This window comes from Chrysochloris asiatica, unplaced genomic scaffold, assembly GCF_000296735.1.
Source record: "Chrysochloris asiatica unplaced genomic scaffold, ChrAsi1.0 scaffold00197, whole genome shotgun sequence".
In the NCBI taxonomy this organism is placed as follows: Eukaryota; Metazoa; Chordata; class Mammalia; order Afrosoricida; family Chrysochloridae; genus Chrysochloris; species Chrysochloris asiatica.
The window spans coordinates 1,281,147-1,296,338 of record NW_006408715.1 but is presented as its reverse complement, the minus strand read 5'-3'; the positions used below and the strand labels follow the sequence as shown (position 1 = coordinate 1,296,338).

The 15,192-nt window shown below is 42.4% G+C and overlaps 1 protein-coding gene across 3 annotated transcripts in view; it reads right to left on the bottom strand.

Moving 5' to 3' along the window:
- SEMA4F (sema domain, immunoglobulin domain (Ig), transmembrane domain (TM) and short cytoplasmic domain, (semaphorin) 4F) overlaps positions 1-14,365 on the bottom strand; it is a 52,644-nt gene extending 38,279 nt beyond the window's left edge. The window contains exons 1-5 of one of the 3 annotated variants that reach the window (XM_006872431.1): positions 14,144-14,365; positions 11,913-12,064; positions 11,270-11,329; positions 10,936-11,034; positions 5,849-5,942 (exon numbers count right to left, since the gene is read on the bottom strand). In XM_006872431.1, the coding sequence (XP_006872493.1) occupies positions 5,849-5,942; positions 10,936-11,034; positions 11,270-11,329; positions 11,913-12,064; positions 14,144-14,288 (550 nt within the window). In that variant the 5' untranslated portion in view covers positions 14,289-14,365. The remainder of the gene's footprint in view (positions 1-5,848; positions 5,943-10,935; positions 11,035-11,269; positions 11,330-11,912; positions 12,065-14,143) is intronic. The other 2 variants (XM_006872432.1, XM_006872433.1) reach the window with 2 other exon arrangements.
- Between the last annotated feature and the right edge of the window lie 827 nt (positions 14,366-15,192).

Genomic DNA, 15,192 nt, shown 5'->3' with positions numbered 1-15,192 from the left:
TCTGTGGACTGAGAACCAACAAGAACAGACAACAACCAGAGATTGACGTACATGGCAGCATCACCCAGAACTCAATCGACAGATGGAAGAGTTGAAAACAGAATAAAACGATAAGAACAAATTCAGAGGATCTGGGAGGTCAGTCTATGATCAAAACAATAACAGCGTGAAAGAAGGTAAACACAGAGGAACAGAGATCCAGGTGGTGAGAAGGTCAGGTAGATTACAGGATAAAATAGACTGTATTAAATTGAGGAAAAAGTTAGTAGAATATAAGGTAATCACAATGGTGGGGTTGGGGGGGGTATAGGGGAAGGTAGAGGGAGGCAAAGGTAGAGCATAGGGTAGGGGCAGACACATGACAGTTTGGGTGTTGGGAGGACAATATAAGAAGAGGGAGGAGGTGAAAGAACAAGGTAGATAGGGGAACACTGAGACACATTTGCATGGGCTAAGTGGAACAGAGGTAAATAGTGATGCATGCTCAACCCTGGACCAAAAGGGCTCTGTGATACAGGGATCTAGGAGGCATAGTTCGAAGAGGAGAAATAATACTAAGATGCTTGACTGTCTTATGAATATTGGTTTCCCTTGCCTACTATTGTAAAATAGACACTTGAGTGGGATAGAAAGGAATGAGGCATGTCAGGAAACATGATAACAGAAAATCTGTAAGTCCGTCTTTAGCCTATATTGATTGGAATACCTAAAAGGGGTTCTAGAACTTGCCCAGTGAAATAGGCCTCTTGCAAAGCCTTTGCAGAGTATAGGACCTTAGGTGGAATCCTGAGTCCCATCCAGTCCCACCTTATGAGGTGAGACATTTCCACTAATAAGGACAAGCAGACCAACCTGGAACAGCTAGAGCAACAGAAGATACATCTTCAAAGAAAGATCATCAGGACACACCCAAAACAAAAATGTTGGTATGTCTGGCTACTACAAGAATAAGCAAGCTGTTCGCGGGAAACCATCAAGGCAAGCAATCAAGTTCCTTCAGGACAAACCCCCTCTAAAACTGAAACTCAAAGGGAACACACGAGCAGGCATGTAAAATTGCTGGCAACCACACTGGTCTACTGGTAAGTGGAAGATGGGGAAATGCATCAATGAAGAAATTAGCTGAGTTCAGTCACATTCCATAGACTCTTGGTGACCTGGAGATGAGAGAGAGAAGAGGAAGAGGTTGGTCCAAAGTGTGGTGAGAACTACGGAACTCTGAGCCCATGGACAAGGACACAGCCACAGAGCTTAGAGTGAAGCATCCAGCTGATATGAAGTGAGAGGAGACGCTGCACAAGAACACCCAAACTTGCAGATAGTACCCATTTGACCTAGCCTTGAAGGCTTGATACTCAGAACTCAACTGTTGTTGTTGTTGTTAAGTGCCGTCGAGTCGGTTCCAGAACTCAACTAGAGTAAGATAAAAACATTTTTAAAAAACAATTTTTGATAAAAGAAACAAGGGTAAATTGCTACAATTTGATGAACCTGAACTATACTCATGGAGGTAGTAACTCTAAATACCAACAGAGAGGGAAGGAGTCTTCACATCAAGTATCAATGCTATCCCCTCTGTACATATGTTGTAGATAGGGATTGGCAACTTAGACACTGGCTACCTAAAATGAGGGGGCAATAAAGGCACGAAGTGACTGGCTTACAAGGTTTCAAGGGGGAGTTTAGTTTAAGAGTATGTGGGAGAAGATAGAATTCCCACTGAATAGTTTTCATCTTGTCTAGATGGGTCTGGTAAAAAGAGATGAGTATAAGATTCTTAAGATTCAATAGTGAGTAACTGCTATCATGACTAATTGCGATGGTCACAATTGCAAAGGTAAAGTTTTGTAACAAAAATGGGGGAGCAGTTAATCTTACAGTCCAGAAAAAAAGAACTCTAGGACCATCAAAGGAGAAGAGCACAGGCGGAATACGGGACCTTATCCAGAGAAGCAGTGACACCACAGATGGAGACATAGATGGGGACATGGAGAGAGGGAGCAGCTGAGGACTCTGGATTCATGGAAAGAAAGGGACTAAGGGATAGTGGCCAGGAGACAGACTTGCAGAATGTGCCCTTTGGTGGTGTAAATTATTACATATGATTGTTTAACAACAAAACAAAAAAACTAAAGTGAATAGAGAGAAATACTGTTAACTGATGGTACATGGAGGGGATTGTAATCATTGTGATGAAACTAGTTGTATGTTTTGTTGAATGTAAAACGGATGATCTGCTCTGCTCTGTAAACTTTCACTCAATCCACAATAAAAAAGAAAAAAAAAGGTTTAGGTTAGAATTAATTTTATGATATAGGAAGAAGCAGAAGTCAGTGAAGAAAATAAAAGGTCTGATGAAGACTGCAGAGAAAGAGGAATTTGAACATCAGCAAAAAGAACTGAAGAAAGTCTGCAACCCCATCCTGTACCAGATTGCCTGGTGTGACACTGTGGGCTAATACGTCAGACTGCAAAGTCGTTTAAACTGCAAGGTCAGTGGTTCAAGCTCATCAGCTGCTCCTTGGAAACCCTCCCTATACAGGGTCGCTATGGGTCGGAATTGACTCAACGGCTCTTCACAACAACAACAACCAGACTGTTGGAGGCATGCCTGGAGGAATGTCTTGGGGCTTCCCTGGTGGTGGTGCCTCTTCTGGACCCACCACTGAAGAGACTAAGTAAACCAGTATCTGAGCATAGATATCTTAGCATTGTTCCACAGTAAAGTACTGAAGGATCCAAATTTATAGCACATTCAATAGCAGTTTTCAAAATTGGAAGTGCTACATTAAATTTCTGGCTATTCTCAATCCTCAAATCTAGAGTTGTGAGCATAGGGAAAGGAAGTAGCATTGCACTTTATTAGCACTGTATTGTAAGTGGAAAACGCAATCAACATCTTAAAGTTGTATTTCAAATTGGCAACATTAAAAAAAATCTAATAAATAATGCTAAATCACTGATTGTTGTTGTTAAGTGCCGTCAAGTCTATTCCGACCCATAGTGACCCTGTATAGGGTTTCCAAGGAGCAGCTGGTAAGCTTGAACCACCAACCTTGCAGTTCAAATGGCTTTGCAGTCTGGAGCATAAACCCACAGCGCCACACCAGGACTTCAAATCACTGATTAGCCTTGGAAATTTTTTATTTAGATCCCCATTTCATGCCATTCACCAAAATAATTCCCAAACAGTTAAATGTTTGGGAGGAAAAAAATATATAAGAAGAATTTTTTTTGTCTAGTCTGTAAATGAAAAAGGACTGGGTTTAAAAAGAAAACTCACAAAGGAAGACACTAACATAAGATTGGAACACTAACATGTTACACCTAATACATCTGCGCTCCAAGAACTTTGGCAGAGAACTTACCAAAAAAGAAATGAAAATAAGTACTAAAACATAAAAAAAGTTCTAATTCCCTAACATTCAAAAATACAAATTAAAACAAGGTACCACTTTTAATCTCTAGATTGGCAAAGGTGTTCTGAATGATAATAAATCCTGATGATATTTATGTGAGGGGAAAAAAATTCACATTCACCGTCAGTTTGGAGTGTAAATTGGTATGCCTTTTCTAAAAAGCCAATTAGCAACACCTAATGAGTTGCAAAATGTTCACACCCTTTGATATAGTACTCCATTTTCAGGAATCTTTTAAAAGACGCTCTAAAACAAAGGCAGAAATGTATGCACAAAATTTTCACTGCAGTATTTTAAATCAAAGTTAATAACTTGTAGCAAACTAAATAAACTTGGAAATAAAGTTATATAAATAATTTGAAATTATTTAATTAAGTTATAGTATGCTTATTGGATGAGTATTATGATGTCAATAAATTCTGTTTATAAAGAATCTTTAGATTATATAGAAAATGCCTATGATATAAAGTTGCATGAAAAAACATAATTACATCCATATAGCAGGGGATTTTAAAGTTTTATATGCATGTGCACACACATAGGTTTTCCCTTAGCCTACTTGTTTTACACTGTCATGAAAAAAATGACAGGAACTTCACCGAATTTGGAGGGCAGTCTGACCTACATACCATACAGGATAGGTAGCTCATAAACAACTCACTTTATAACTGACTAAGCAACCATATTTCTCGTCCAGAAGGTATTCTGGCACTAACCGTCTACACAGAAACAACTGTATGTAGAGTGTTCAAAAACAAATCAATAAATAACAGCAGGAACTTATTTAATAAGCATTAATGATTTCCCTGGAGTCCTGGTGTGGCGCTGTGAGTTAATGCACCAGACTGCAAAGCCATTTGAACTGCAAGGTTGGCGGTTCAAGCTCACCAGCTGCTCATTGAAAACCCTATACAGGGTGGCTATGGGTCTGAGTCGATTCAACGATTCAACGGTACTTAACAACAACAACAACGATTTCCCTAGGATAAAGGGAGGTTTTCTGCCTCCACAAAAATGCACAGTCTCAGCAAGGGATCACATTAAAGGGTCCCAGATAGAGTGATAGAAAATTTGAAACAAAACTCAAAATTATTTTTTATAAAAACAGATTTACTGGTCATAAAGAGAGTGGAGACCTGAAACTATGGCCCTCTTCAGTTCTGAAAAGGAACTCAAACTTGTGCCCCAATCTCCAGCCAAGCATTAGATAGGTATATAGGGGGGGGGGGGGGGGGGGAGTGGGGGGGGGGGGGGGGGGGGGGGGGGGGGGGGGGGGGGGGGGGGGGGGGGGGGGGGGGGGGGGGGGGGGGGAGACAACAATACTAGTAAGGTCTGCTCACCATGGAATGGTCAATCATTCAAAATCCAAAGGGTACATTTTTCAAGGACAAAGTTGAGAAAGAGTGGGAGGGTGGGCGGAATGCAAATAGGAACCACAGTGAGGAAGCCAATGTACTGCTGCTGCATGTAGGGGTACATAATCATTGAGATGAAACCAACCGCATGATTTGTTGAATGTAAAGCTGATGATCTTGTCTGTCAACCTTTACTCAATTCACAATAAAAAGTTTAATAAAAAAAACTTATTAGACAGCAATATAATAGCTTAGAGAATTTTAAGAAGTGCTTCAGATGCTTTTGATTTTAAGAAATAATTATTTCCATGGGGAATAACAAACAAATAAAAAAGATTCACTCAGAAACCCTATACAGGGTCCTTATGAGTCGGAACCAACTCAACGGCACTTAACAACAACATCAACAATGATTTTCCTGAGCAATAAAGGAATAGCCAGCAAACTATATATGCATAAGTAGATGTGCATTCATATACACACATCATAAAAAAGCTAGTAGGAAGTATACAAAAATATTTTTAACAGTGGTTTTTTGAGTAGAGGTATTCTAGAACTGGGTTAATACGGTAGATGCTAGATGAATGAAGCTTTTTAAATTAAAATTAAAATGAATTTAAATTAAATTAAAAATTCCTTTCTTCAATTTCACTAGTCACATTTCAAAGGCTCAAATCACCACATGTAGCTAGTGGCTATGGTATTGGATAGCACATAAAATATTTCTACTGTCACACAAAGTTCTTTTGGACAGTGTGGTGGTAGATTGTTATGTTCTTCTTTGTACTTTTTCCAAGTGTATTATAGTATGTATTGTAATAGATTCCTCTGGTAAACAGAAAAACAAAACATTGGCATTAGATGTGTAAGAGGACACACTCTAGAGAGTCTTGGGGAAATAACACTCTGGGGGAAGAAGGAGGTCACAGGCATGCTAGAAGAATAGATAAGGCTAAAAGAGACACAGGAATAATAGACATTCTGAGGAAAATAACGGACACAAATTCCAACAGCAGGGTGGGGAAGGAGGCAATTATAGCAAGAAGACACAGGTTCTTGTCTCCCTCCACTCACCAGCCATTACAGCTGCTGACCGCTGAGCTGGCTCAAAAGGACATTTCCCCCGGCCACTCTCAAGTCTTTCAACCTGCCGGAAGCTGGACACATCCTAAGACCAGAAGGGTGGAATTGGTTTAGGAGTCACAGGAAAGGTTCATGGTGAAAATTACTAAGACGGTCAGATGAAGGAAAAGCCCAACTCTTCATTCATCTCCCATTTCCCTACTACCACTCCCATATTCCAGTCTATTACTCCTGACCCCACCCTATGCCCCCCCATACACACACCATTCCTATATTTCCCACCTCTACACCCCTCTTTTCATTAGTTTCTCTTCTCTCAATTTCCCTAGAGCCCCAAACCCACATTCCCTGATAAAAGAACATCTAGGATGGTCTCATAAGACACTAAGAGGCAGAAAATCAGGTAGATTTTCCCCTGAAACACTGGAGAATTGTGGGTTTTGCAACTGGCTGTGGAATGTGTGACAGGATAAGGAGGACCAGGAAAGCAAGCAGGCCTCCTGAGGGCTGGAGTCCCACGGAAGGGTAAAGAATGCTGCTTCATAGTCCAAAGGCCTAAAAGAAAAGCCATCCTTACCCTAACCTGACCCCAAGGATGAAAGATAGGGCCAAAGTCAAGGATGCATTCAAGGGAGGGAGGGAATCTGCAAAGCAGTGAAGAATGACCTAAGACTTGGGTCAGAACGTGAAGTTTAGGTAGGTTAAGCACTTCTTCATCCAGGGAAATGACCTGGGTAGGGAATAAGGGATGTAAGAGTCAGCCAGAAGTTACCTTAGCCTAGAATCCAGCACTAAGAGAAGCTTCAAGATACACCGAAAAATAAATGTCAGGGCTGATTTCAACCTAGGTCTGAGAAGAAAACTAAATGTGGCTGATTGGAAATTAAAGTTATGGCATGGAATAGAAGGCTCGAGTTCACAAATAGGATGAACATATGATATGGCTGGAGACTAAGGATTTGATAATAGTTGGATTAGCAACTGAGCATACTATTGGCCCATTATGATTGCTTATCTATTTACTGAATACTGAAGATGGCTAGCAAGATTTTATTTTACCAAGAGAGCCTTAAAAACAGTCTGCTAAAATTAGATGTGATCTGAGTGCCCATAAAGAGAATATTGGGTCAAGAGCTTCTACTGAAATGAAATAACTCACAGAGCACAAGTACCTCACCTCTGTGGGAGTAGAAACATCCTAGCCTGAGGATAAAGATGGCAATTTGGTGAGAAATCACTAAAACATTTGGGTACGTTGGAGATGTGATGAATAGCGGTTACTTCCATTCTTAAAACTATTGCAATAACCTCCTTTCTCCTATACTGTCTAGCTCTATCTCCAATTTATTCTACATATCCACCCCAGATTAATTTTAGCTACTACCATTTGAGCAAGAAAGAAACAAAATGGCTCATGATTGTCTAAAGCAAAAACTTTTAGACCAACCTGTTTACGTTTTACTGCTTCTCAAAATGAATTCTGTTCTATCCAAACCAGATCGCCTGCTGTTCCAGCTCCATACTAAAACTACTTCCTTATATTTTACCAGTGATTAAAAGGGTGGTCTTTTCTCAGTTCTCATTCTCTTGAATCTTTATGCACCATTTTATATTTTGACTTACTCCCATCTGTGAAATACTCCATTCCTGATTCTCTTAAAATGCTATGCTCCTAAATTCCCTCTTCCTAATTGTTGTTGTTTAAGGAGCTCTGGTAGCGTGGTGGTTACGAATCGGGTTGCGAACCTCAGGTCAGCAGTTTGAAACTACCAGCTGTTCCGCAGGAGAAAGATGAGGCTTTCTGCTCCTGTAAAGATTTACAGCCTCGGAAACCCTGTACAGGATTACTATGAATCGGAAGCGACTCCATGACACATAATAACAACAACAATACTTGTTGTTTATTGTCTCCTTTGGTCATTTCTTTCTCACTCCTAGATGTATATTCTACGGGTCTGTCCTTAATCCTTTTCACATATCCCTCAAAGATCCCATTCATGTTGACATTACCAACCGGACCTTCTATGCATATCAAGCCGTAAAGTCTACAAGGTTGATCCCTTCCAAACTCTAGCTGTTTTTCAATCGACTGTTGGTCTTCTTCCCAGAGATTGCCTACCAACCCCTTAAAATTTAACATATCAAAACTAGTTATCTTCTAATTTCTCCAAATGGCATCACCATGTCATCAGTTTTCTAATCTTTAAGAAAATAAGCCTTCTATTAACTAGATCAGTTATGATTGTTGTAGAATCAAAGCGGTGTTTAATTAAGGGCTGAAAGGGGCAAGAGCATTCCACTATCTGAACAGTGAAATGCATTGTATCCTCATTGTATCAATCAGCACAATCTCTCAAAACTAGCTGTGGTGAAGATCAAGTCTCAAGCTGAAAGTCAGAAGTTGGTAGAAAGGTTCTCATTGAGCTGTGGGAAAGGAACCTATCTTTTGGCTTTGGTCAAGAAGGGTCAAGAGATATAGATTCCAGATAGTCTGAAAAACAAAGATAGCCACTGTTTCATGATATAGGTTTAACAACACAAGCAAATGAAGCCGGATGAGGTCTTCTGGACTGCATATTAGAATACAGACAGGATAGTGGAACAGCACCAGACAAACCTAAATTTGAATCATAGCTCTGCCTTTGTTAGCTACGAAATGTTAGCTATTGTGCCTAACCTTTCTAAACTTCAGCTTCTTCCTTACTTATAAGGTATAAATTAATAATACCTAAATATCATGATGGAGTCCTGGTGTGGCACTGTGGGTTAATGTGCCAGACTGCAAAGCTGTTTGAACTGCAAGGTCGGTGGCTCAAGCTCACCAGCTGTTCCTTGGAAACCCTATATAGGGTCGCTATGGGTCGGAATCGACTCGATGGCACTTGACAACAACAACAAATATCATGATGTAGTGATGAGAATTAAACTCAATCATGAATGCAGAGTATCTCTTACCGAACTTGAGACAGAGCAGATCGTCAATTGAATGGGAATTCTTGTTATCATCATCATCATTGTTGTTGTTCTTATTGTTAGAAGTTTAACATTTTAAATGCTTTACTAACTACTGGAGTTACATCAACAAAACAAAATGTTTTCTTCCAATGTCCAAAGACATTGGAGGGCAGTACCCCATATTGTTGGATTTGGTGGGTCCAGCACTTGAACTTCCTTTGCAAAAATGTTCATTTATCCATAATCATCTCTGAGCAAGTTGCTGTGTCTGAATAAATAAGTTAAAGATCTGAGATGAGAATTACATGGTCTCAGTCACCATTCTGGGTCATAAGAGGTTCAGCAACAAAAAAGGGGCAAGAACTTGGTCAAGCACACTGGGGTTGCCAGGAAGCAGAACAAACCAGGTAAAGGCCCCAGAGAATGTTCAGCAAGTCTACAAAGCAGACTCAAGGTTAACAGTGTTGACCTTTTTAGGGCTATGCTCTACTTTCTCGTACAAATAAGCCTCGATCAAAGAATGGGCCTTCATTTCACAAGCCAGGTACCTGTCAGAGAGGGAAAGATCACTGAAAGTGGTGGAGTGCAGGATATAGACCCTCTGGTTTCACTCTCAATTGCTAACAGTCTTCAAGAGTGGACAAAAGGTCCAAGTCATAGCAACCCTGACAGATATGTCCAGAATTTACCTTATCTGGCAACCATTAGGGTTTTACGTCAGAGAGTCAAGGAAGAATAGGAGGCACGGAGAGATTAACTTGGAATTATATCATTGTTGATAAGTCATGGCCCTCACAGCCTCGGAAACCCTGTGCAGGGTCACTATGAGTCGGAACCGACTCCATGGTACTTAACAACAATGTGCTCCCACAAGCCTGTGCAGACCACGAAAGGTTGCATATGGCAAAGACAGTACCACTGCCACCTTGTGAACTTTGTGAGAATTGTAAGGAAACAAGACTTAGAATTACCTGATGGGATATAGAGATTTTCAGCACCACTCTGAACTGGACAACCTTCCAGCCACCAGTCTCAGAATGATGGAACCAACATGCCTAGGTAGAGAGTCTATTGTACACATTGTAGAAAGGACTCAACATATGTCCATCTAGCCTCAAGGGCAACCCAGAGAAACTGACTGGGGCATCCTAAGCCTGGGTGTGACGATGGTTTGTGACAAAGAGGGGCTTGGAGATACAGTGACTACATCCAAGTAGAAGGGTCAAGTCACGCTCTCAATTAAGGATCCTGGTCAGAAAAGGAAATGATTCCTATTGTTCTATGGAGCAAAAAGAGAAGCCATTGGATACAAAAGACATGCAAAGCTTTGCACAAATGTGTGCTCTCAGAACTAGTGACTGACTACTGATAACTAATGATAAGAGCTGAGGATTCAAACACAGTAAGACCCTGCTGAGATGTCACCACTCCCATGGATCCATGTGGTGTGGCCACTTCCAGCATAGATGTCATCATGGATATAAGTACCCCAAGCCTGCCTGGGACACATATCCCTGAGGGTGGAGATGCCCACCATTTCAGTAGCAAGGAAGAAGATTTAGAAGAAATCATGGTTAACAGAGTACCCACTGTAAAGCAGGCACTATATTAGTGGGCAATGATCTCAGAAGCTGTGAGAGGAGTGGGGTCACAGCCCACAACAGAATGTGGTTGGCAGGGTTGGCGGGGGAGGAAGGTAGTGACATGCTATGTGAGGAAGAAACAGGCATAAGCTGCACTGATTAATAAATGGGCCCAGACTGCCTGAACAAAGCATACACAGCGCAAGGGAAACATGAGTTCCTAGTCTCTGTAAGCCTTTTCTGGCTTTATCCTCTCCCCAATGTAGCCAGCATCCATAACTTCTTTCACTCCCACTACAGTCCCCTTGACATTCTCCACACCTCGTCGCCTCCTCCCTCTATGCCACTCCTTCAGTGGCAAGCATCCCGTGAGGGCATCCCCTACCCCAATGCTTAACATGCATAACGATTGCTCTAATCATGCCCCTCCCCATTATCAGTCACAGTAAGCCCTTCCCACGAACCCTCCCGACCCTCATCCCCAAGAAACTCACAATGGTGCAAGCTCCCTCTCCCTCTCTTCCCACCCCTGTCACTCACAATAACCCCGCACTTCGGATCAAAAGCGAAGGTGCCACAAGTGAGGAGGTGAGAGGCATTGGCAATGGCGAGAATCTGGACAAAATTGTGACATTCGTCCTGGGGATCAGAGATGATTAGAGAGAATCAGAAGCAGCAGGTACAAGGAAAGGTCAGTGAGTTTCAGGACAGTTAGATACAGCTCTGGGATTAGAGATGACAGATGACAGGATAGCATGGTATTAGAGTTCCCGACTGGACCCACGGGATGGGGCACTTCAGGAGACTGACACAGAGTAACAGCTGGGCCAATGCCTCAATCGAAACTGGGGACAGGACCCAGATTCACACCTACCTCCTTCTTGCCTTTCTTCCTACAGTTCTGTCTATGCGCCTCAGGCACCACCCAATCAATCTGAGAAAGAAGGAGAAAATGTTTCCACCAGATTTCCACCCAGCTTAAGGGAGGTGAGACAATTTCAACTTCCATCAATTTGGAAACTTCAGAGACACACACACACACACACCCTCATGTATTGTTCTTTAAACTGGATGTCCTCCCCATAATGAAATCATGACCAATATTATTTGTAATAAAATATATCAGAATGTATCACATATATGTAGAGGAAAGTAGAAATTGTTTCAAGAAATACTTCTTTCAGTACATACTTTGTATATTGGGTCATAATATAAAATGTATTTTTTATTTACTAATGGGTGGTCACCAAGTTTGGCAGCTAATGCCCTAGGGGTGCTGTGATTCTAGTGATTCCTCTGCCTGCTGTCTGTCACCTGAAACCAGGTCACTGTGACCTCTTCTCCATCATCATGTACCTCCCTCATAGCCTCCCCAGCGGATACCCTAAACTGTCATCTCCTCCATCCACTTTCACCAATATTCCCCTCCTCCTACAACCACTGTTATGAAAATCACACATATACACCATGGCTATAGTGCTTTAGACTCTGAGGTTCTCCCCACTCTCAACTCTCACCCTGCGGGGTCTCTCCCCTGAGAAGGGTAGAGATAAAGCCAAAATGATGTCCCGTGCGCCAACATAAAGTGTGTGGGAAGCAGGATCCACAAGGAGAACAGAGTAATTATGAGTCTGAGGGATGGCAAATCGAGTGAGGTAGGAATCAGCCTCTGGCAAGAAGAAAGAGGAAAGTGATATTAACCGTTACTTCATAAGGGTTGAGTCCACAAGGGCAAAAACAAAGAGGCAAGTTTTGGTTTTCTTCCAGGTACCATTTATTTAGAAGTCATCAGGGGGAAAAAAGAGCTCTGACAGGCTGGCCATCTAAGCTTCCCCAGAGATCACTGATTGAGGCCAGAATATTTAACAGATAATCCCATCAATAATACTTTTTCTATAAAAACAGAATACTTTATTAAAATAGCAACATAATTATTAAGTCTGCAACTTCTTTTCATGGCAATACTAATACATAACTTGAAAATACCTATAGAAGGCTCAAATACTTTGCTATATTTTATTTTCTGTCATAACTTTATAATTCTTTTCACTTAGAATGGAAATGTTTCACTGTTTTCACCAATACACGAGGAATCTATCTTGCATCTCTCCCCCACATTTTGACTCCCCTTCCCAATTCCACCCAAAGAGAGTAGTAGGAAAAAATATATACCTTAAAAACAGACCATCCTGCATTTATATGTTGCTCTTCACTTACCAGCTGTATGATCCTGAGTAAGTTACCTGCCCTCTCTGAGCTTCACTCTCCTCATCTGTGAATATCACCATCCAGCGTTATTGGAAGAATTCAATGAGATAGCACATGTAGAAGCAATCAGCAGATAGTGCATGCTTCACAAATGATCCCTTTTCTTCCTTCCTTGGGCATATGTTCTGCTTTGAACAATTCTAAACCTCCTATCAGCATTCAAAGTTCTGATATGTTTAAAGATAATTTTTAAAGTTAGTATGAAGTTACCTTTTTAGCTCAACCTCTGGCTCTGAAGACCTTATCCCTGTACCACTACAACTCTACCCTGCCTGTTTCATCTGTTCATCTATCTTCAGAGGCCATGAGATGTGATGTATTAAGTGCCACCTACCCATCCTCCCCACACGCATACTCATCTCTGTGCTGTATCCAACCTACTCTCTCATGATTAGAATAAATGCTGGATCACCCAACTCCATTCCTACTCCTACCCCAGCTTCACCATGCCATCCAGACCTCTCTGGACGCTAGACATAAACCCAGCCCGACAATCTCAACTCCAGGTTAAGACTATTGCTCCAGCACAAATGGAAATCCCAGGCTCTGACCATGTAGCATGGGTATGGAGTTTAGATTGTAAAATAACATCACCAATTGTGATTTTTTTTTTTTTCCAACAGACCATACTATCAGTTTTACTAGTCCTGCCTAAGGTAATAACACTCAGTACCCTGAGAAGAAAACGAGGGCCATGACCACTCAGGCCTATCTCAGCAGAGAGCCTTGAAGTATGGATCACTCCTATTAACATTTTTAACTGTGTGGCTTCCTATGGCTCCTTCTACTTCTTTTTAAAGACCTATATTCCCTCAGTCCTTTTTCCTTCTGAAGGGTTTTCTATTCTCCGTGTAGGAAATGGGCAGAAGGAAGCAGAAAACTTGAAGAAGCTTGGAGAAACTAGAAGGGCTTAGTGAATTGGATTGTAGGGGAGGAGGGGAGAGACAGTAGAGAACCAGACTTAGAAATGTGAGGGTCTGTCTTATATATCAATGCTGTGAGCAGGGAACTTGGAGGGAGGTAAAACTGAAACTATGACTGGGGATGAAGGTGAGAAGCAGAGATATGGAAATGCTGAGTTGGGGATCTGAAGGATAGATAGTTTGAGAACAGAATGGGTGCCAAACTGAACACCAGGTGTATATAAGGGCAAGGGTTAGAGGGGATAAGGGCAAGCCCCCATCCCCACCCTGGGTCTCAGTGTTGGAGTCTGCACATTTAAAAGGTTCAATTCCCAGCGGTTCTGACAATAAGGAGCCGTGGGCGCAGCCAGGGCGTGTCGCAGGCGCCAAGGCGTGAGGCCTGAGCCAGGGATATGATGGAGGAACACAACGCCTGGGGATCCCGCCCGACTCTGGACCAGGTGGCGTGGGTGACGCGCGCTGAGGGATCTCTGGATGCGGGTCGGCAGAGCAGGTGGATGAGGGCATCTCTGGACTGGGGCCTGGGTGCCGCGCCAAGGGCTGAAGACACGCCTTACCTGAGATGGGAAGCGAGGTTCTGGGCACCGAACGGGGGACGTGGCCAGACACCTGGCCGCTCAGAACTATCAGCAACAGCAGCTGGAAGGAAGAGGCCAGAAGTGGCCCAGGGCCCAGGTAGGACCGTACGGCAGAAGCAGGCATCTTTGGCTCCGCCTGGGAGCTGGGTGGGACTCGCCCTGCCGCCTCCACTAAGGAGCACAGCGCCGCCGGCGTCAGCCCCACTCTGCTCTACACCGCCCGGCTAGGCCTGTGGCTACCCGACGAAACGCAGCCCCGCTTCTACCCTAAAGAAGGGACCAATGATTGGGCCGCTTTCTTTATCCAGCCAATCAGGATTAAATGGAAGCGGAGCTAAGGGGAGAAGCCCAACCCAGGTGGAGGCGGAACAAGACCCAGGTGTAGGTGGGAGTTCTGCTTTTGAACTGAGCTGCAGATGTCGCTCTAGGACCGGATTGCTGCTGGCAACTCTCAAAACTCAAATGCCTAGATTGGCACTCATTGTGAAATATTGGGTAAGTGGATATAGCCATCAAGTTTCTCAAATTATATGAAGAAGAACGTGGCATCTGGATTGGAGGAAGACTCGTTAACAGCCTATGATATGCAGATGATACACTCTTGCTGAAAGTGAACTTAAAATACTTACTGATGAAGATCAAAGGCCACAGCCTTCAGTATGGATTGCTTCTCAATGTAAAGAAGCAAAAATCCTCACAAATGGATCAATAAATAACATGATAAGTGGAGAAAAGATTGAAGTAGTCCAAGACTTTATTTTGCTTAGCTCTACCATCAACACTCATGGAAGCAACAGTCTAGATGTCAAATGGCTTATTGCATTAGGCAAATCTGCGGCACAAGACCTCTTTAAAGTGTTAAGAGCAAAGGTCAGTTTGAGGACTAAAGTGCACCAAACCCAAGCCAAGGTATTTTCAATAGCCTCATATGCATGTGAAAGTTGAACAATGAATAAGGAAGACTGTAAAAATTTATGCATTTGAATTATAGTGTTGGAGAAGAATTTTAATGGACTGCCAGAAGAACA